Source organism: Microtus ochrogaster, chromosome 1, assembly GCF_000317375.1.
Source record: "Microtus ochrogaster isolate Prairie Vole_2 chromosome 1, MicOch1.0, whole genome shotgun sequence".
Lineage (NCBI taxonomy): Eukaryota > Metazoa > Chordata > Mammalia > Rodentia > Cricetidae > Microtus > Microtus ochrogaster.
Window position 1 is genome coordinate 82,844,347 of NC_022009.1, and position 23,100 is coordinate 82,867,446.

At 41.6% G+C, this 23,100-nt stretch overlaps 1 protein-coding gene across 1 annotated transcript in view; it reads left to right on the forward strand.

Annotated features, from left to right (window-relative positions):
- The window catches only part of Slc26a4 (solute carrier family 26 member 4), a 52,853-nt gene extending 32,225 nt beyond the window's left edge, over nt 1-20,628 (forward strand). The window contains exons 14-20 of the mRNA XM_005343919.2: nt 9,406-9,498; nt 11,444-11,539; nt 12,044-12,274; nt 14,113-14,167; nt 15,031-15,176; nt 18,452-18,535; nt 20,605-20,628. Coding sequence (XP_005343976.1) covers nt 9,406-9,498; nt 11,444-11,539; nt 12,044-12,274; nt 14,113-14,167; nt 15,031-15,176; nt 18,452-18,535; nt 20,605-20,628 — 729 coding nt within the window. The remainder of the gene's footprint in view (nt 1-9,405; nt 9,499-11,443; nt 11,540-12,043; nt 12,275-14,112; nt 14,168-15,030; nt 15,177-18,451; nt 18,536-20,604) is intronic.
- The last annotated feature ends 2,472 nt before the right edge of the window (nt 20,629-23,100 follow it).

Consider the following 23,100-nt stretch of genomic DNA (forward strand, 5'->3'; position numbering starts at 1 on the left):
TAATTACAGCTCTTGGGAGGTAAAGACAAAGAGACCTCTGAGTTCAAGGTCAGTCTTGTTTACAGAGTTAGTCAGAACAGTCAGGGCTACACAGCAAAATCTTGTCTAGAACCCACTTCCCAAAAGAAAGAAAGGAAGCAAAAAGAAAGAGAGAGAAAGAAAGAAAGAAAGAAAGAAAGAAAGAAAGAAAGAAAGAAAGAAAGAAAGGAGGAAAGAAAGAAGGAAGATGCTTTAGATGTCTAGTTACAGGCCAATCTGGTAGGGGTATTTTCTTAAATGAGGTTCTTTCTTTCAAAATGACTCTAGCTTGTGTCAAGCTGACACAAAACTAGCTGTTACAAGCACTAATTAAAAATGCTAGTCCAGTCAGGTCAAAAGTAACATAAAAGTCGTCTATCAAGTTAGACAAAACACTTTCCATGTATTCAAGTAACTCTCAGTAATTTATTTCCCTTATAAATGATTGTTGTATGTATTCACATGATGTGTGCATGTGTGTGTGCCACAGAACATGTGTGGAGGTCAGAGGACAACTTTCTGGAGTCAGGTCTCTCTCTCTCTCTCTCTTCACTTTTTCATGGTTCTAGAACTTGAATTCATGTTATTGTGTCTGCAAGGCAAATATCTGTATCCACTAAGCCATCCTGATGGCCACCTGGTGAGAGTCCGGTGAGCATTCTCTTGGCAACATCACTGTAACCCAGTCTCTCCCTTAGGAATTTGTTGCCTTTGGGATAAGCAATGTCTTCTCAGGATTCTTCTCCTGTTTTGTGGCCACCACTGCTCTGTCTCGAACGGCTGTCCAGGAGAGCACTGGAGGAAAGACACAGGTATGGGTGACAGTGGGGAACAGGAAGGGGATGATGGCTCAGAGAGGCTTCCACAAGAACTGAACATGACACTTAGCCTGCAGAGAGAGGGACTTGTGCTTCCTCATCTGATCCAACTTGGGTCTCGTCTCTTTGACATGGCCAACCCTTATAAAAGACTTTTTAAGACAAGATCTCCTGAGAAAATTGGGAGCACGAGGACCTTGGGGGAGGGTTGAAGGGGGAAGGGAGAGGCAGGAAGGGGAACAGAGAAAAATGTAGAGCTCAATAAAAAAATCAATAAAGAAAAGACTTTTTAAAAAGCAACATGTATGGTCTCCTGAAACTGTGATTGTCAAATCCTTATGTGTCAGTTCTCACCTGGCTGATAACTACACTCACCTGCTTAACCAGGGACAGTCACACTCATTAGTAAATAAACAACAATACTGTTTATCAGTTTGTAATCTAGAGAGAACAAGATCCTGGTTTAAAAGAAAAAACATAAACCATTTCCCAAAGCTTAACCTGGTGGTAGCACAGGCCAGTAATTCCAGCTGCTTTATCAATCCAGGCAGGATTGACCCCAGGTTCCCAAGTACAAGACATCTCTGTTTGGGTTTCAGAATGAATTTGAGACCATCTGTGATAATGATGTGAAACCCTGTCTCAAAAGAAAAAGGGAGAAGAAGCTGAGGATACAGTGTAGTGTAGAACACTTGCTCTGCGTGTTTGAGCCCTCGAGGTCCATCTCCAGCACCACAGCGGGAAAATGAAGCTCTTTTCAGCTTTGTAAGCTATAATATTGTCTTTAAATGATGTGTGTGGGTGTTTATCTGCACATATATCTGCGCACCACATATGTGCAGTGGCCTGGGAGGCCAGAAGAGGGTGCTAGATGCCCCCGGACTAGAGTTACAGATGGCTGGGAGCCACCGTGTGGGTGTTGGGAGTGCAACGTAGCTCCCCTCTAGCAGAGCAGCCAGTGAGTGCTCTTGGCCAACGAACTCTCTCCAGCCCCGATTTATTGTACTTCCCATTCATATTTCCTTTTCAAAAGTGAGCAACTTCCTCTAGAGGTTTTTAGTCCCACAGAACAAGAATTTGATAGACAAGACTTTTTTGCTGTAATATTTTGGTATTTCTTCCTTAGTAATAGTTTTGTTCTTGAAGTTCTGAATATGGCTTTAATTTTGCCTCTTAAATATGGCTTTTGGTTGTTGCTTTCACAAGGTAACCATAAAACTGGCTAATGCCTCCTGAAGCCATCCAGAAAGCCCAGGAAACATTCTCAGAGTCTGCTTGAAACCAGACTCAGCTCTGTGCAGACCAAAGACAAGCCTTAGGCCAGGACTGCATTTCTGTCAAGCTTTAGCTTCCTAACGTAAGAAAAAACATTATTTAGAAAAGAAAGAAAGAAAAAAGGAAGGAAGGAAGGAAGAAAAAAGAAGAGGTCCAAGACTATAAAATAGAATAAAGCCAAACTGTTGTAAAACACATAAAGTTGTCAAGAGTTTTGTTAAAGCAGAGACATAAAAATGAAAGGAAATACCAAGAAAACAATGACTCCAGCAGTGACTTGCCAGGAAGAGCTGTTAAGGTTCTCACAGCACATTTGATGTCCCCACAATGGGGATGACATTACCACAATATAGATGGTGTCACCATAGTACAGATGACATCATCACATATGTGTGATGTTCCTCTCCTTTTAAAATGGCCTCTCCCAATTATTTGACTACATTGAAGCAAATTTTAATTTTAATTTTTAGAGGAATTTTTTATAAGCTTTTCGAAGTTATTTCTGGCATGGAAGAAACAGGTAAAGGGAACCCAGTAAGCACTAAGAAGCAAAAGCAGAGCTCTCCTGTCAAGGGGCAGTCTCAAAGCTGCGCCTGTTTTAGCAGAAGCTGTCAGCAGCTGGATCCCTGCTGCTCACTATAGAGGTAGGCACTGACCAGCTCCCCAGGACATGTGGTCCCAAGTGGGTGCAGCTAGAGCTGAGCTGCTCACGGCCATTCTCCTGCTGTTATCTCCTAGACAAGGCATGGGCCGCCTGCCCCAGTAATAATGTGTAAAGTGCCCTCCTTGGCAAAGGGCTCAGGGATAATGGTGTTCTGGTAAGTTAATATCCTCTGCCACACACTGGCCTGTATTATATTTAGGAGGGAAGGATGCCAGAAGTTCAGCACTGAAGGAAGAAACAAGCAGAAATGGCTTGGTATTTAATTACTGAAAACCATATTAAGTTCTAGGGTTAAAAGTCTAAGACCTTGGACTGAAATCCCAGGGATCTGTGACCAAAAAACTATCAAGTCCTCCTATGTGGTTTCTCTTATTTTGTGCCTGAGCCTCGACTTTAGCACGAATGGGGCTACTAATTATACCCACCTCAAAGGGACCCTGTGAAGATTAAATGAGACAATGCAAAGCCACACACACACACTGACTACTAAATGCAGATTACTCTACACCTTGAGGGAGGAACGGCCCCTTGGCACCTAACATACAGATGTTGAAGAACAAATAGAACAGTGAATGTTGGTAGACTTTGACTGTGTTTAACTGTAGGCTTCCTTGCTGTCCTTTTTCTCATCCCTACTCCGACTTCTGCTGGCTCATAGAACAGTAATTAATACAAATTAATCTATAGCTCGAATTACGCTTTCTCTTAACAATAATTAACTTGCCAGGAATTGAATCTTCTCAAAGATATAAAAATCTACGTTTTTCCCACAAAGCAGCCTTATTCAGTAAATTCAAGTAACTAATCCCTTACAGGTTTTAGTATTGTGATCAAACTTAGCCTTGGCTCTATAATTAGAGACTTACTATCATACATCCTTGGTGAATGGAGAATCTCCTGCCCAGAGTTGTGCCGACACTTGTCCCTGTCTCCAAATATACCTGCTATCAATGCCTAGAGCCTAGGTGAAAGCAGTTCAATAAATACAAGTGAAATAACAGGAGGAGGGCATGAAGGGAGGAGGAGGGAGGTGTAGGGAAGGGAAGGAGGAGGAGGATACTAGTTTCTTAGACAAAAGAGGGAACTGTTCATCTTGGTGCTGGGAACCTGGACCACGGAGTCAGAAGATGACAGAAAAAAAGGTTAGGCTTGAAAAGTGAGATTTTTAATACCTATGTATTCACGATATTACCCAGGCTGACTCGTATAAACAGAAGCGGCCAGTGTACCAGATGGAACGAATGTTCTCCTCTTACATTTGCTGTGCCTGCTTCCTTTAGCCAGGGTAGTGCTTGCGCTCAGTTGTCTCTCCCCTTCCTCGCTCTGACTGGTCTGCTTCTGGTTCCCTGTTTCTTCTCCTTTGTTTCAGAGACTCTAGTCTGCTCAGCTATTCCCCACGATGTCTCAGCAAAGAATTCATTGGCCAAGCCAACTGATCAGACCAGGAATAGGCCCTACCCCCTCAGCCTCTCTCCTAACTATTTATGGATCTTAGCAGAGCTTTTTTTGTCAGCGAAGGTAAAGTTCTGAGCTTCCTTTCCTCCATGATTGCTCCGCTGCTGCAGCCAGTGTTTGCAACCTGTGTCTGCAACTGTCGGAGGAGACAGGAGCTGTGGTATGTCAATGTGACACTGTGGATTTGTAATAAGATGGCTTAATTTATTTTCTCGGGGGTTTTCATGGCAATTCTGAGCTACAGATACAATGTGAGTAACCATTATGGCTGCTGCTTCCACAATGCACCACAAGGATTCTTTCCCCAAACTATGAGGGTCTGCATCTCATGTCACGGCAAACAACCAGAAGGATGACCTCCTAATTCACACCCATACCAGCCACTCAAACAAAATCCAAGGCAAACCAGCCTTACACTGTCAGGCTTCGTTTTCATATTTTCTTTAATTTCTCAGCAATAATGGGTATATATTGCTCTGTTTTTTTTTTCATATTGCATGGGCCTAGCAAATAATGCTCATTTTTCTAAATCCTGAGCAGAAAGGGAGAGATGAGGAAGAAGTAACTGTGTCTGTGTGCAGACTCCTATGCATACCTGTGGTGAGCAGGGTGAGTCCACCTCACGGAAAGTATCTTTCAGGTTGCTGGCATCATCTCAGCTATGATTGTAATGATCGCCATTGTTGCCCTGGGGAAGCTTCTGGAACCCTTGCAGAAGGTAAAACCCTGCTTTTCTGTGCACCAGTTCCTCTTCACCAGACTGTTGTCAGGGAAAGAGCTGGAGATTAGAAATCAACACATGGAAACCTTTGCCTTGAATAACACAGCCTTCATTCTCTGTGCAGTCCGTCTTGGCAGCTGTCGTCATTGCTAACCTGAAAGGGATGTTCATGCAGGTGTGTGACGTCCCTTGTCTGTGGAGGCAGAATAAGACTGATGCTGTAAGTGACCCTCCACATATCCTGGCTGCTCCTGTCACATCCTTATGCCCCATCTCCTAAGGCTAGTCTGAACTTTTGGAATCCTAGAGCCGAATTAGAGTAGTATTGAGAAACCAGAGCCTTGATGTCATCTGTGCGACAGTCCTATACCTCTGGGACAGTTTGTTTCCAATCACTTGACTGTTATTCTTTGTAATGAAATGTAATTCTTTTCATTTCCATTCCCTTCTAGGTTATCTGGGTGTTTACATGCGTAATGTCCATCATTCTGGGACTGGACCTGGGTTTGTTAGCTGGCCTTTTATTTGGACTACTGACTGTGGTCCTGAGAGTTCAGTTGTAAGTACAAACAAACAAACAAACAAACAAACAAACCAAAAAACAGGTATCTCACAGACAGAACAGCCTGGATTTTCCTAGCTTGTTTCCATAAACAGATACTACTTTTTAAAAAATTACACATTGAGTGATTATATGATGCATACACACAGCACTTTACAATGCTGAGTAGCTCTGATTGGTCTTACTCTATAGGTGAAAAAGTTTAAGCTCAGGAAATTTAAAGATCATTTTTAATGCTTACAGTTACTAATCGGCAGGTGAACCCCAATGCAACTCATCCCTGAATCTATGCCTTTCCTCACATGCTCCACTCTGTTCTCCTTTGGCTGTGCTAAAGTGGGAGGATACATAGATCAGCCAAAGACTGGGCTTGCTTTGTTTACATCAGTTTTAAATTGGGAGAATATTAGAGGCACTGGGCACCAGGCACAGAACTGGGCACCAGCATGAAACAACAGGTCAACTCCTCAATATATTCTAACCTGTTTTACTTTTTTGAAGTTAGTAACTCGTTATGTAACTGAAAACTTTAAAAACAGTTATTACAGCCAGGATTCATTCAAATCTGACAAATGAGGCACATGCCCAATTATGTGAAGTAAATAAGATTAGTTCGTATGCTCGGTGGGAACAGGAGAGCTATGAGTCACATGGTGGAACAGCCTATGAGGACAGGTGAGGCAAGCTGAAGGCAGATTGTCTGTGGTGGTGATGATTTTGTTCTGACTTTGGTTTTTGTTATGTGTCCACCTGGACTTGGGGAAACACAGCGCCCTCTCCTTTAGTTTTCCCTTGCCTTTCTAGACATCTGGCTTCTTCTCTGCCTGCGCTTGGGCAGTGATGACAGAAGACCCCTGGAAAATCACTGACATAGATATCTTCAGCTTAGCATGGGTTCACCTCTCCTATTCCACCCACCAACTCTCTGCCCTCCCTCCCTCCCTCCCCTGGCATGGTGGTGCCTTCTTGAAAAGCCTGTGGCTGTCTCCCTCAGCACCCTAAGAGAACAGGGTGATGAAAAGGTTCATCAGCTTCCAGAGGGCCCAGTTTGCTTCTAGGGAATAGAGAAGAAACCGTAGATGACATTGCCTCCTGTGTTGCGTGTGTGCTCAGTGTTCTGTTGTTTTGAGTCCACTCGAGAAAGATGTTTTTATTTTTTTAAGACAAAGAATAACTGACAAGCTTTAACTTAAAAATGAGTTCAGTGTTGTGAACCAAGGGAAAACTTGGTGGTATGATTTAGTTGCTGGTTTGGTAAACAGGATCCTACCCAATGAAAAGCAACACCCTTCACAGTATTTAATTTCCAGTAATTATAATCTGGATCCAGAGAGCACAATACTGAAAGGGCCTCAAACAGACAGTCCTTCTCCAGGGGCTGCATTCAGCATATGTTGCCAGTCACAGTTGGAGAAACATGGAGTTTATCTGATCGCACCCAGAACAGGAAATCAGTGGTCTGGTCAGCAGGCAGGACTCATTTCACCCTGCTGCTGTTTCTAAAACAAGAGACTAATCTAATCTCTTGTAGATACCATACTCCATCAAGAGGTTGCTGTAAGTCACAAAGAAGTAGAAGAAACCACAGACCTATAAGTTAAAGATGAAAGCTATGTGCCCTATACTCAGTGTGCGTCTGTCTTTAACTCCCTGGAACACCATTTTAGAATTAATAAAAATGAAGATAACCATGCTGGTCATTCGGAGTTATGGTCGGGCTTCCAGACGATTTACCATGTGAGAAAGCTTGGCACTTCCCCTATAATCGTTATGCACAGAAAGTGCTCATTATCCCCCAGCCATCAGAAGCTGCTCTCAGTTACTTCCTCTTTCTTCAGTTCCACGCAAACACCAGCTGTTCATTTCAGAGTTAGATACAGGAAAATGTCATTTGCAATAAAGACAGAGTCCAAAGCACCAGAATGATGTTCTCTTTCATAGCTGTTATTTCTTTTTAACTTTTTAGTTGAAAAAGTGACTGTTGCAAAAAAAAAAAAATGCTGATGTTCATTTCCCTTCTTGCAGCCCATCATGGAACGGCCTTGGAAGTGTCCCCAGCACAGACATCTATAAAAGTGTCACACATTACAAAAACGTAAGTGCCTTTGTAAAACGCTTGTCACAGGAGGGCTTGCTAGCCTGGAATTCAAGGAGTCAACAGAGTTCTCTTTTAGCCTGCTAGGTACAAGCCAAGAAGATGTCTGTTGGGAAAGTTCATCAGCAAACTGAGAATGACTTGAGAACTTTGGGTTCAATGTGCTTTTTGTTAATATCAATTACAGGAATTCTGACATACTAGTTAAATTTTGTTGTTAATATAAGAGGCAATTAGATTATTTACAGCATTTAATAAAAGTTATATTTCTGTCTGTAATCCATAGCCTTTATGAAATGGCCTGAAGTCTCTGTAAGATTTCTTTATTCAGCTTTAATAAGAGATCTTCCCAGCTCTCAATCACCAAAGTTTTATTTGATATATTTTTTAAATCATTGGAATTGATAAAAATAATATATAAACCAGGAAATGAAAAACAAATTATACATCATAGTGATGGTCAGATGCTGCTCACTAACAAAACTGTTAGTGGCTGCTGGGAGAAACAAAGAGGCAAAAGCAGAAGAAAATACAAATTTGTTCTACAAATTTTTAGAACATACTTTTAATCCCAGCACTTGGGAGGCAGAGGCAGGCAGATCTCTATGAGTTCAAGGCCAGTCTGATCTGCAAAATGAATTCCATTACAGCCAAGATTGTTACACAAAGAAACCTTGTCCTGAAAAACCAACCAACCAACCAACCAAACAAACAAACAAAACACCCACAAAACTACATTTAAAAAGGGGGATATAGTTGGGTGGTGGTACACACCTTTAATCCCCTCACTCTGAAGTATGAGGCCAGCCCAGCCTACATAGTGAGCTCCAGGACAGTTAGGACTCCATAAAGAGACCCTGTCTCCTAAAAACAAAACAAAAAAAAAATTACTGTATATTCAACCTGGAATTCTATGACTGTTACTTAGTTTACTTCCATAACTATTCTGTAAATGTTCACTCAAGTATCATCAAGAGCTGAAGCACTAGTTCAGGTGCTGGAGATGAGGAGGCCGTGTAAAATATGCCACAGTAACAGAGCAGTGTGCCTTCAGAAGCACAGGAATCTAGTCGTCTTCTGTAAAGGAGATATGCACTCAGTTCCACAGTTCAGCTATGTGGTTTAACAGGGAAGCCTAGCTCGAGTTTGGGAGCTCCAGATTCTAAGCTCCGTCTTGGCAAGACTTTGCCCAAGTCACTCAGTCTTCCAGACAGAGGTGTTCTCAGAGTCCAAGGGTGGACTGAGAGGGCTGTGACTACTTGAAACCAGAAGACTCTGGGTCTGTGGGGTTCACTCTTGGAGCGGCCACTCTGTGTTAGGGTACAAACAAAGAAAAACATGGCACCGGTAAAGTTTCTGACCCCCCCATCCCTTTGGTAACTCCCCACCCACCCCGTGCCAAAGAGTTTTAGCAAAATTAAAATTGTCAGTAGTGGAGGCTGGAGTCACGTTGCCTTTAGAGCCACTTTCTTCATCTGGGTAGCAGCAGACCCTGCCTATGAGAGTCTGATTCTGACTCTGATTCCATGGCTCCTGATTCTGGGCATCTTCTTATCTCATGACTCCCCATCTGAGAGAAGCCAGTAGTGCTACTGGCCAGCTCGTGAGTTACCATTTCACCACAACAGGCAGAACTTCAGGAGAAGACCTGAGGTGTAGGTTTGTCTAACCTCTCCGTTCCTCCCTCCCTTCTTCCCTTCCCTCCATCCTCTCTTCCCTCCCTCCATGTCTCCCTCCCTCCCCTCCCTCAATCCTCTCTTCTCTCCCTCCATCTCTCCTCCTTTTTTAAAACGCCAGCTTGAAGAGCCCGAAGGAGTGAAGATCCTGAGATTTTCTAGCCCCATCTTTTATGGCAATGTCGATGGTTTTAAAAAATGTGTCAAGTCCACAGTAAGTATTTTATTCCAAGAAGTTTGATTTTTTTTTTACTTATTTTCAGATTTCATTCATTTATTGGGAGCAACTAAGAATAAGGCCTTAGGCTTGGTTCTCTGTGTGGGCATTAAAAACTCTATCGTGGCATGGCGTGAATACATACCTGTAATCCCAGCATTAAAGAGGCTGAGGATTGCTGTATATTTGAGGCCAGCCTGGTTTACATAATGAGTTCTATGCTAGCTAGGGCTACAGATTTAGACCTAGTCTCACAAAAGGAAAATAATGAAAAAGCAGCTATATCATAACATCTATGCTCCTTATAACCTACAGTATGGAAGGGGAGGGGAGAGAACAGGAAGGGATGGGAAGGAAGGGGGAGAGAGGGGGAGGAAGGGGAGGGGAGGTAGACAGACAGGGATTTGGAGTTGGGTCTGAGGCATGCAGGAAGAAAGCACAGAGGCAGAAATCTGGGACTTGCTGAGTTCCAGAGGCTCTGTGAACAGGTTGCTCCAGCAGAGGCAGGTAAGAGAATCCAGCAGCCTTTCACAAATAGATACAGCTATTCAAAACAATACCATGCCTTGAAGAATTTTTTTAAAAAAATAGTTTAATTCATGAAATGTGTATTTTTATTGACATATATTAGTTTATTACTTTAAGAAATAGTTTTAAATGTTTAAAAAATAGAAGAGGGGCCGAAAGACAACTTCAGCTGTTAAGAATATTTCCTGACCTACCAGAGGAAAGGAGTTTGGATTCTGCACCCATATCAAGTGGCTCATAAATACAGCACCCAGTGATCTGGGATCCCTTCCAGGCCCCTGTACACATGTGCACATTCACATACACACGAGTAAAATATTTTTAAAAGAAAGTTAATAAAAGAAGTTTTAGTTGCAGACATTGGGTCTCGCTTGGGTGTCTGTTGCTGAGATAAAACGCCATGACCAAAGGCGACTCAGGGCGGAAAGGGCTTATTTCATCTTACAGCTCTAGGTCACTTTCGTCACTGAGGGAAGTCAGGGCAGGCACTGAGGCAGAGGCCATGGAGGACGGCTGCTTACTGACTTGCTCCTCCTGGCTTTCTCAGCTTGTTTTCTCACACAACTCAGGACCTCCTGTAGGGTGGCACTGCCCACCAGGGGCTAGGTCCTCCCACATGGGTCATTAATCAGGGAAATTGCTGACAGATTTGTCTACAGTCCAATCGTAGGGAGGCATTTTCTCCGTTGAGAGTCCTTCTTCCTCCTGACTCTAACCTCTGTCAAGTTGGCATAAATCACCCACAAACAGTGTGAGGAGGGTGGAGTGCTGGGTGTCGGGGAAGTGTGTTCACTGAGAGAAGGTAAGAGCCCAGGAGGGGACAGGAATTGCCTTGCTGGAGTAAGCGGTTCTTGTCTCCAGTGCCATCCTTGGAACTTGGAATTTGCCCAAGTGCTATCTTCCTGTTTCCAAGCTCAAAGGGGAGCTAACAAACTTTCCCCCATAACAAAGTAGCTTTGCGACATCAAGAAAATACAGACTTGAAGCTAAACATTTTTTTTCTCCCTGATTTTGTCTTTTTTACTGGCTTGGAGCCTTTAGTCTGCTAGTATTCTGTCCTCATCTTTAGTGGGATGGGGTGCCTGGCAGGAGTCTACTCCCTCAGACCTCACTTTTTTTTTTTTTTTTCTGTCAGGGGTTCTTTCAAAATAGTATCTTTTAAGACATAGCCATTCTGGGGTCTGGAAAGATGGCTCAGCAAGTTAGGAGAGCTTATTGCTCTTTGAAGTAGGGACGCTCACAACCACCTGACACACTCCAGCGCCCGGGCATCTTACACCCTCAGGACTCACATGTGCACATACCTACATACGGACACATAACTAACAATAAAAGAGAAACAGCCCCTCAGTTAGAAAATGCCATGGAATATTAAGAACCAGACATTTTAAGTAGCTAACATTTGTTTCCAAAGGTTGGATTTGATGCCATTCGAGTTTATAATAAGAGGCTGAAAGCCCTGAGGAGAATCCAGAAACTCATCAAAAAGGGACAGCTAAGGGCAACAAAGGTGAGACAGCATCTTTCTTTCCTGTTCTTTGCTGAAAGCGGCTACACAGATGACAAAGGTGTATCAGAGAACAGCCGATCTGTTCCCTAGGCTCCGGAGAGAGGGTGGGGTAAATGAAACCTGTGGAGCTCCCTCCAGACAGAGTTGGCCCCCATTAAAAATGAGCATCCGTACTCATTTTAAGCATTATTTTACTAAAAAAAGAACAAGGTGAAGACTCAATGCCAGAAAATTACAATAGTAATTTCATGAGCTTTCACAGTTTTTGCTGTGATTTTTCTGTCTCTCTTGGAAATGTCCCATAATCACCCAGAAATCCAATTTCGTTCCTTTTCTTCTTAGAGAGCACCAAAGTAGAGATAGAAGTAAAATTCATTCCTCAAGACGCATCCCCTTGCTAGACTGGTTTTCTAAATAGCCCATTTAGGACTTTTAAACAGTTTGGGGTGAATTGATAAAAATTATGTTTTTTGACAATAAAATTGATGGTCTTTTCTTTGTTAGAACGGGATCATAAGTGATGCTGGCTTATCAAATAATGCTTTTGAACCTGACGAGGATGTTGAAGAGACAGAGGAACTTGATATCCCAACCAAAGAAATTGAGATTCAAGTGGACTGGAATTCTGAACTCCCAGTTAAAGTGAATGTTCCCAAAGTGCCGATCCATAGTCTGGTGCTGGACTGTGGAGCCGTATCCTTCTTGGATGTGGTAGGAGTGAAGTCACTGCGAATGGTGAGATTCTGGCTGTTAGTACTGTACACTTGGGGTGTGATGCTTTATTTATTTATTGTTTTTGGTAATGATAAAGTAATGGAATGGGTCACTCAACTGTGTGAAAGGCCTTAATAATGTGCCCAAGTGAATTTTCTTCCCTCTTCTTCATCCTCCCCTCCTCCTTTTTGGCAGTAGAGCATAAGCTTTGGAGACAGGCTCTGTGAGGTGAATCCTGCCTCCACTACCAAGAACAAGTTTCTTATCTGCCTTTGTCTTGGCTTCTTCTTTGGTAATATAAGCATAATGCTGGTGGTATTTACCATACAGGTATCATGAAGATCAAATAAGCAATACATATAAGAAATACAGAAGTGTCTGGAACACGGACATCTCTTAGACGATGTTAACACTTAGTATGTTTTATTTTCCTGACAATGTAAATGAGCCACAAAAACAAGGAAAAGTGGTAGTTTGTGTTAACTATTATATTCTACTTCTTATAGAACAGTAAATGGACTGGACTAGAAGAGGCAGCCATTGTTAATAAGGGCAGGTCATGCCCATGAAGTCAGGGCAAGAGTGAGCAACATGCAGGACAGAAGTATTCCCAGAACTGAGAGCAGAATCTCAAGTCCATTCATGTGATGCTTCAGTGTGTGCTCATTGCTCCACCTAGCAGAAGATGCTTGTGAGAAGGCATGCCTGAGCTCTCTCCTGAGAGAAAGGCAAACAGTAAATAATCACATAAACAACCTCAGTAAATGCTTCACACTGTGTTTAATAGGTGTTACCCCTGGTGTCAAATTTAGATGAAGCTTTGGGTAGTGATCAAGAGAGGGCTGCAGGGTAAGGCACCAACCACAGACATAATTACAGGAAACAGGATTCTGTCTAGTTTTAGCTTAGCTGTGGGCTACCACTGCAGGAGTAGAAGCTGATGCCAGGGTCTGGGTGCTAGGTAGGTAAGCAATTACATTTGGCAAAAGACTGTGAGAATATGCTGTGAGGCTCTGTTCTCCCAGCAGGTCTGTTAGCTCATTTGAGAACACATGCTGGCTGCTTCTTGTTGTTTATTTCACTGTGTGCAGTGACTCAGACCCATTATAGATTACGCTGGCCAGTTGGTTTAATGACTTTGTAGAGTCCTGATGCCAGAGTATGTTCCACACTTGAATAGCTGCTTATGTTACGGTGACAATTGCTATTGCTCACAGGCCTAGGGTCTGGATTTAAAAAAAAAAATCAAACTTTTAATGGTCATTATATCACATTTAGTTTTGAGGAATATTAGAGAAATTCTATGTACCTCCTTCCTGTTTCTCCCAACAGTTACACGGACTAAATAAACTATAGTACAAAAGTGCAATTAAGATAATTAACATGGGTGCGTTTAAAACAAAGACCTGGATAGTTAGTGAAATTTTACTGTTTGAATAAGTCTTATTTACTTTTTGTTACAGTGAGCAAGAACTATTTGGATGCCTAACTACTCCATTGTTCCTTCCCTCTACAAATTGTTTATAGAGTACCTCTGTGCTATGAATTGCTGGCTACCCAACACTGGGTGTTGTGTTCCTCGGTCTGTTTTAAAATGGGTCTTGCTATGTAACCCTCAAATTAAAAGCCCCTCACTTCAGCCTTTTGAGTGATAGCATTGCCTGTATAAACTACCTTGCTTGGTGTGCTATTTCTTAAGATATATGCACATACAGCTTTATATACAGCATTGTGTCAGTCTGAAAATATCTATGGTTTTCCAGTAATAAACTCTCCTGAAAGTCTTGATTAACCATAGAGATGTTAACATTTCTCCAGAGCAAATGTTTAAATATGACTTAATTCTTTTCTATTTTTAGATTGTCAAAGAATTCCAGAGAATTGATGTGAATGTGTACTTTGCTTTGCTTCAAGGTAAATGCCTCTGTGCACATCTGTCAAACTTGCCCACATCTTCTCCCTTGGAATGTGAGAATGTCATCTTAGTTACCTTCAAATATGTAGTTAATCACTGTATTAGATGATTATGTGCTATTTCCAAAACTCTTTATCACCACAAACAACTGTGCACCAATTACAATAGCTTAGGGCAGTTTTGAGCTTTGAAAGAGTTTTTTTTTTTCCAATTTATGCCACAAGGGTGGCACAGTATAGAAGCTTGTTTCCTGTTGGTGGCTACGGGAACATCGTTTTGGAGTGAGCAGAGGTGAGACAATGAAGATCTTTTGGAGCATGTCTGCAAGTAGAGGAGGGTACCAGTGCTTAGGATGAGTTCTCTGAAGGAGCTTGAGGTGGGGATTTATGCACAAGTGGTTGAGGGAGTGAGGGAAGGGGGACTGGGCCATAGATGAAGCTGGTCAAGCGCCTGATGTCAGATGTTTTATTACATAAGTGGCTCTATACAGAGGTGGTTATGCAAAGTTCCACTTTATACCCTTATCTGCCAGTCAGTGGATCAGGTCAAGTATGTGGGGGGATGGAGCTCCCCAGGCCTCTTCAAGTTAAACAACTCAAGCTGTGAACCAGAAGACAGGCTCAGGGCAACTAGGGATGGGAATATTGGCTTGGCAAAAGGGTCACCAAGACAGACTGCAAGCAACTGTGGGGTGACCATTCCGTGTGCTGCTGGCAAAGAAAGGTACTGTGGGAGAAGCCAGGTCAGAGTTTGGAAATGAGGAAATGATGAAGAGTGCTACAAAAACTAACAAAACACCTGATATCATTTAATGTTACAAAAATCCTTTTTCTAGCAACTAAACATCCTTTTTCCTTTGCAGACGATGTACTAGAAAAAATGGAGCAGTGTGGGTTCTTTGATGACAACATTAGAAAGGACAGATTCTTTCTGACGGTTCATGATGCTATACTCTATCTGCAGAACCAGGTTAAATCCAGGGAGGTCCAGGATTCCCTTCTAGATACGGTAAACATTTCACCTACTCCATCCTGAAAACCAGCCTAGAAAAAAAAAAAACCCTCTGACTTTTAGGCCATCTGTTCAACTTCTAAGAGCCATTTTCTCATCAGGGAAGTGAGGATGAAAACCACTTACTGCCGGGAAGACAGGAGGACTAAAGTAGCTTTTAGGAGGGTTCCCGGTAATGCCCAAGACTCGAGAGTTCTGCAGTGTGCATGCTCCCTGACAAATGTGGCGTTAGTTGTAACACTATTTTTAGAAGACAGCACTGAATCCTGGCTTTTCTGTGATGTGTATCAATGTGGTGTGTATTATACCAGCGGGGATCCTTAATTTACAAAGTTAAGATTTAACCCACAAGTCATCTTTGAAAAACAAACAAAGAACAGAAAATGAGGGACTGTTCAGTGGGCAAAGGCTTGATTGCTGTGCAAATGTCAGGATCCGAGTCAGTTCCTCAGCACCCAGGCTTGGCGGTACGTGCCTGTGACCTCACTGTTCAGGTGTGAAAATAGGCAAATCCCAGGGCTCACGGCCAGCCAGGATAGCCGTAATGGCTCCCTGTTTAGTGAGAGACCCTATCTCAAAATATAAGATGAAAAGCAACAAAGAATTCTGAGGAACCTCTGACCTGCACATGTATCCTCACAGGCAAGAATAGCCCCACACAAAAACAAATAAAACTATAGACAAATCCAGGTTTGTTGTAGGAGGGCACTTGTTTGTTCCCAGCTGCTCAGCCCCGAAATAACCACACAGAAACCATATTATTTGCAATACTGTTTGACCAATAGCTCAGCGTGTTTCTGGCTAACTCTTATATCCTAAACTAAATCCATATCCATTAATCTGTGTATCGCCACATGGCTGTGACTTACTGGCAAAGTTTCGGCATGTCTGTCTCTGGTGGCAGCTCCATGACTTCTCCCTGACTCTGGCTTCTTTCTCCCAGCATTTGGTTTAGGCCACCGCTCCCCATCTCTGTTCTACCCTATCAGGTCAAGCCAGTTTCTTTATTAAGCAATGGTATCACAGCATACAGAGGGGAATCCCACATCACAGGTTCATTTTCTCCCACAAAATGGAAAACACTATAATTTCCTAAAGCCTTATTTTGTCAATTCTCTTTTTAAATAATGAGAAGAGGCAAACCTGCTTGAACTCACTGCCTAGGTTTACTGGAAGGCCTAAATGAGAACCTCATTTCTCATGATGCTTTCACAGTGAATTTGGAACACCGTAGCAGTTTCTTCTCTGTTGCTGTGATAAAAATATCACAACCAAGAGTTTACTTCCACTTATGGTTCCAGAGGGTCCACAATGAGAGAGAAGGCATGGTACAGAGTCAGGAGCTGGAAACTGGCTGGTTACATTTTATCCACACATAGAGAGAGGAGAGGAAGTGGAGCAGGCTCTGAAACCTCAAAGTGACATTCTTTCTCTAGCAAGGCTCCATCACCTAAATGTTCTATAACCTCCCCAAACAGTCTTCCTACTGGGGACTAAATGTTCAAATATATGAACCTATGGGGGACATTTTCCATTTAAATCACCGTTAGCATCTATGAAAAACAGTTATCCTTGTAACATAATCATATTGTATTACTTATGATGTTTTCTAAGGCTATGAGAAGCAGATCTTTATTACAGATTAGAAGTTGGTGCTCAGGGTAGAACTAATCTAGAAACTATTGCATTATTCTTTTCAGCTGTCAGTGCAGAGGATGCTCTGCCAATGTTTCTGGGGAAAAGAGCAAGCCAAGCTATTGAGAGGGTCCATCTCAAATACTCAAGTGTCCACACCTACCAAAAAGAAAAGCTAGGGACTGGAGAGATGGCTTGGTGGTTAAGAGCTCTGGATGCTCTTCCAGAGGACCCAGGTTCAGTTCCTAGCATCCCCATGGTGACTTACGGCCATCTGTAATTCCAGTCGAAGGGGATCTGATACCCACTTCTGGTCTTTGTTGGTACCAGGCACACACTTGGCACACATACATACATGTAAACAAAACACTCAAACACATAAAATAAATAAAACTCTTTTCTTTTAAAATTGCACCACTTTTGTGCATTTTTTTAAATGCCCAGCTTAAAATTTTCCAACTTAAAAAATTCTAACCCTAGGTTAAAAACAAAGCTGGCTTATATAGTTTTTGAGATCACACATCAAAAGTAAAACAAAACCATGGTAACAAGTTCCTTCTCAAAAGGAAAGCAGTTATGTGGTTTGTTAGCACCCTTTCTGATGTAAAGTCTTAGGCCACAAATGCGATGAAGTTGAATGAGGAACAGTGTGCTCACTGCGTCAGACTACATGGATTCAGTCTGTGAGGTGCTGTGAGTGGCTGGCATAGATTTTCACTTTCAGTGTGCATTAGCCTGAGTATAAATGATTGCTTGCAAGGTGGGCAGAGTATTCCTGGCTCCAGTGATATTGGGAACCCTGCCTGTCTCCACAGGATCTCACATGAAACCTGATCCATCCTCATCTGGTGGTTTTCTTTCCTTCAGAAAGTCACTTGTTAGGCAAGGATATCTAGATGCAGAGATTAAAACCCTTTCCCACCCTTTGATCTATTACAAGATTTATCCTAGAATAGCCACAATCTGTAGCTACCATTCCCATCATATTAAGACTGTTTGTACAGGGACTTGGTCTTCTAACTGATTTTCACATCAATAAAAGCACTGAGCTGTTTGTGAGAAGAGAAGTAGAAAACTAGTAGTACAGGATGGCATTTTCGCTTTGCTATATATTTGGTATTGCTTTTGAAATGTCCTTCTCAATGAACAAGACAAATGCAAAGTGTATTGATATCCTGTGAATAGAGGATTAAATAATTATACATTATCTCTAAAAAGCAGAAATGTCCTAAGCTGTCAACTTCTCCTTCAATAAATTAAGTTCTGCTAAATTCAAGCTGGGCCCCTGTATTGTCCTCAGTCACCAGCCCACTGTAGCATAGTCAAAGTGTCCTCAGAGCTGTACTAAGTGCTCTTAGCTGTCAAAAGACAAGCATTATTGACTGCCTGGTTGAGGGTGTCTTGTTAAGAGGCACATACTTCAGAGACAGAGAAGGAGCTGTTCAAGGAGTTTGCACAGTAGAAAACTGGACCAGTTTGAATGTACGAGAAATATGAATGAACAAGAAATTAGAAGAGGATTCTGAAGTATAGATGACAAATGACAATACCAGTAAAGTTTAAATCATTTTCTGTGGTGTGTGCTGTATTTGATGCTATTAGATTTCCAATAAGTACTGTGTATGTTCTTTATCAAGATCACCCTCATTCAAGACTGTAAAGATCCTCTTGAACTGATGGAAGCAGAGAAGCATGAGGAAGAACTTGATGTTCAGGATGAGGTATGGTCATTATTTTCTTATGTAGAAAGTAATTGGATTTAGTACTGAATAAATGGCGTGAACAAGTAGTGAGTAGTCTAAGAGCCATCCAGGGAAAATGCAGAATCATCCTGAAAGGCTTCATAGAAGGAGAAATGGAAAGTAGACATTCCCTCAAGGACGACAAGGTCTCAGGAACTGTAATCTCGGGCACACAGAGTCACTGCAGTGACTAGTAGCCATTGGCAAGTTCTGATTTTATGTTGAACTCAACATTCACTTCTTCCTAGAGACCTAAGGCTCTGGGATAGGGAAGTGGATGGGGGACTTCTAACTAAGGGCCACAGTCAGTCTTCACCTGACTGGTGATGGCTTACACACGTCCTTTGCACCAGACTGAGGCTGTTTCGGGAGCTTGTGCCATCAGACTGTTCCTAGGAAAGTTGACTGACCTTGAAGAATCTGAGTAAATTTTAGGCTTTTACTTCTAAATAAAATGAGAACAACAATGGAGAATCAAATAACTTTTTATCATAAAATTATCAAAAAATATAATTAAAAACATGATAACTTTATACTTGATCTTAGCCAAAAGGCTGAGAAGTAATTAAAAGAATTTTAAGTTGAAAGTTTTCTAAGAAACCGATAATGTTCTCAGCCCATGCAGAAATCCCTCCTACTCAATTTAGATTCTCTGTGAAAATTTCCAGACACTGGTAACCAAGTGACTTCTCAAGGGAAGTTTCCATGGATAGAAATCCCTGTTAATTGTGCCTATAAAAGTGAACTTGGCCTTTCTGTAATAACCACCCAGCTATGCTTTCCCTAGCAACACAGGCCTTCGCTTGGGCCAGGCCACAGCTTATTGATAGCACCTCTGTTTCCACCAGACTCCCAGAGCTGCCTTTTCAATTCCTTCTGTCAGTCTTCACAGACATGCAGTCTGTTTTGCTGGCCAACAAGGGTCCCAACGAGTAGTTAGGGTGCCATGGAAACTGTGCAACCATGACCATTTTGAGATCATCAAGATATTTAAAGGACATACGTCTGTTTTTATTATAGCTACATCAAAATCTTGGGCTCTATTGAACAGGAGTCAAATACAGACACATTTTCATACGGATTATGTTGAAGCTGGATTCTCCATTCATACTTAAGCAATTGGTTTCTGTCTCAAATGTAGGATCATACACAGTTCTGCTAGATTAAGTAAGATATGATGACTTTCCAGGTCCTGATGAAAAGCACTGGGCAATATTCAAGCCCCTGTTGTAAAATCAGGCAGAAAATTTTATGGAAGAAATTAGTTAGAATGAAAATCACAAGCCTGGTGTCTTGTCCCCCCAGCTTAATAAGCCTATGAAAGTTATTATTAAACCAAGAAGTCCATCAAGCTCTGGTAATTTATAACTCTATGAATCCTGGGTTCAATTCCCAGCACAGAATAAATGGACACCTGTAATCCCAGAACTTTGGAGGTGAAGGCAAGGAAGATCAGAAGCTGAAGGGTATCCACAGCTACATCTGGGGCTTGAGAACAAACTGGGCTAGAGATCTTACCTCCAAGAAGTGAATGAATGAATGAATGAATGAACAAATACAGAAATAAATAAAGGGACTTGAGTGGTTGCCACACTGTGGAATAGATGGTTACTAATTTCCACATAAAATGACTATTCAGCCTTCTAAGGTAATGAAATGTTGTAGCTGTGGGGATTTGAACCCAGACAGGCCTGTGAACTACTCCTGAACCTGGTCCTTACTGGCCATTTGGCCAGCACCACCCTGTTTCATTTCAGTGTCTGCATGTAAAATAGAGATGATAATACACAGGACGGTGAAAATTGAAGGCTGCCTATGAAGAGTAGGGTTTTGTACTTAGTGCCCAATGAACAGTAATTATTGTTTTACACAAATAAAATTAGAAGTATGTGAGAGTGAAATTGTCTTCTCTCCCCCCTTTTTTTTTAACGATACATACCTGAGTAAAATCAAGCGACCACTACTAGAAAAACGTATTTTAAAAAAGATAATGTGGTCCTAAGGAGAACTAAATCGGTCAATATTTTGTTTCCCCTTTTCTTTCACAGGCCATGCGTAGACTTGCTTTCTGAGAGTGGGTGTGGGGTCACCGCCAGCAAGGACCACTGACAGAACGTGTCTATCAGGTCCTCTCTGCTCTGTTTCTTCGTACTTAAACAGCCATCCTTTTACTGCTATGTTAAAATATTTGCATTTTTAAACTTCTTAGGCATTACAAGAGAAACACTGGCCATTTCTGTGTCTTAATGCAGAAAACAGACAGCTTAGCTCTAAAATGTTCAAAACCATGAGACTCATCCCTGAAAATCAGCAATGTCTGGGACCTGAGACAGTGCTCAGTGCTGCTGACACCATGACAGGGTTGCTCTCTCTGTCTACAGAGTGTGCTCTATCCTTGTTAAACTGTATAAGTGTTCCCTCAACAGCCTTTGTGGGCAGGTGAGCCAGGATGTGTTGATCACACTAAGAAAAGTAAAAATGAGTTACTAATGCACTCATTAATGAGCTGAAAATAAAACCAACCTTTGAAAAATAATTTTGTTTAGACTTAACTTTGTTTATGAGTGTTTTGTTCATACATATATCTGTGCACTGTGTGTGTGCCTGGTGCCCAAAAGGTTAGAAAAGAGTATCAGATTTCCTGAGGACGGAGTTATAGATGGTTGTGAGCTGTTATATGAGTGTTGGTATTTGAACCCAGGTCCTCTGCAAGAGCATCAAGTGCTGTTTAGCACTGAGCCGTCGTCTCTCCAATCCCCATAATTCCTATTTTAAAATGCAGTGTTAGCCTATCTTTTTGCATATAACTGCTCCTTGTATAATGACAAGATAAGCTCTCTTCTATTTAAAGCCAGGTATGGTGGTCCATGCCTGTAATCCTAGGCCTTGAGAGGCCGAGGCAGGAGAAGCAATAGTTCAAGGTCTGTTGTGCTATATAGTGAGACCATATTTTGAAAAATCTAACATGAAGACAATTTTGACCAAACCCTTTTTGATAGAAGACCATGGTGATGAGAACAAGCTTTTCTCTAACTATTTAATAATACTCCAAGGAAACAATCATAAATGGAATTCTAACCACTTTTAAAACAATCTAAGAACAGGCAGTGGTGCCACATGCCTTTAATCCTAACACTCAGGAGGCAGAGGCAGGTGAATATCTGTGAGTGTGAGGCCAGCCTGGTCTACAGAGCAAGTTCCAGGGCAGGCTCCAAAACTACACAGGGAAATCCTGTATTGAAAAAAATAAGATTGTGTCACAGCACACTCTAGGAATACTGCCTCTCTCATACATTTTATGAAAACAAGCATACTGTATAGTGTGTATCACTTATGGAAATTTAATTTGAAATTCAAGTTGTTCTTTGCTATAATTCCTAACCTATAGGATGATTCCACTATTGTATATAAAATTCAATAGCAAATAAAAAACAAAACCAACACATATAAATGTGGAAATATTTATATGCATTATTTAATAAATGTGAAGTTATCTTTTGTTTTGGATTTGGTGTTTTCTTCCTCAAGACAGGGTCTTACTTTGTCCTGGCTAGTCTTAAGCTTGTGGCATTTCAATCTCAGCTTCCTCGGGGCTGCTGGCCCCACTTTTGAACGACTCAGTTGTGTCCTCTCTGAGAAAAGCTATTAACATACTTTTAAACCCGGCATTCCATGTTTGCCACTTCCTGTCATTATTTTGATGTCTTCTTTATCCCACTTCTACATGTAAGCATGTGGTTTCATGTAGTCAGTGTGGTAAATATCAGTGTGGTAAACAATGTCCCACAGTTCTTCCCCTTCTCACCCAAATACTTCCAGATTATTTTGTACAATAGCTTCCATCATATTATGCAAACTTTCAACCCAGTACCACGCGTGTGTGTATACATATGTACACACACCCACACAGTATAAATTATAATATACTGCTTAGATAATTTTCTCAAAACAAGTACATCTCTGTTAGTTCATACCTATATTAATACACTCCCAAAAACCTTCTCACACTATCTCCTAGCCATTGTCTCTAGAATGACAGCTGCCTTATTCTAAAGCCTGTTTTGTCATTGTTTTGAGACCTGGATTATGTAACCAAGGCTGTCCTTGAGTTTGTAACTCCCCCATCTCACTCCTTTGAGTTCTGGGATTATGGATATGTATCACCACACCTGCTAAAACCTGTTTTATTTGAACTGCAATAAATATAACTACTTCATTTTATCTGTGTATTTGTCTTACTTTATTGTTAGAATCATGAGGATTTGTCTGTCTCTGCATCAGCATCCATTGCTGGTTCTCCTGTTATGTAATGTTCTACTTTTCAAGTAGTTAACCACTCAACTGATTTTGATTATTTGTACTGTTTGTAGTTTTGGTTTTCATGAATAGTGCTGTGCTATGGACATTTCTGAGAGGTGTTTGTCCATGTTTCAGAAATATTGGGGTGCTCTATTGGAGACTTAGGTCAAAATGATAGACAATAAAATTAAAGTTATTCTGCATCTGTGACAGACAAGCTACATGTCTCTGGTTTCAGGAAGGAC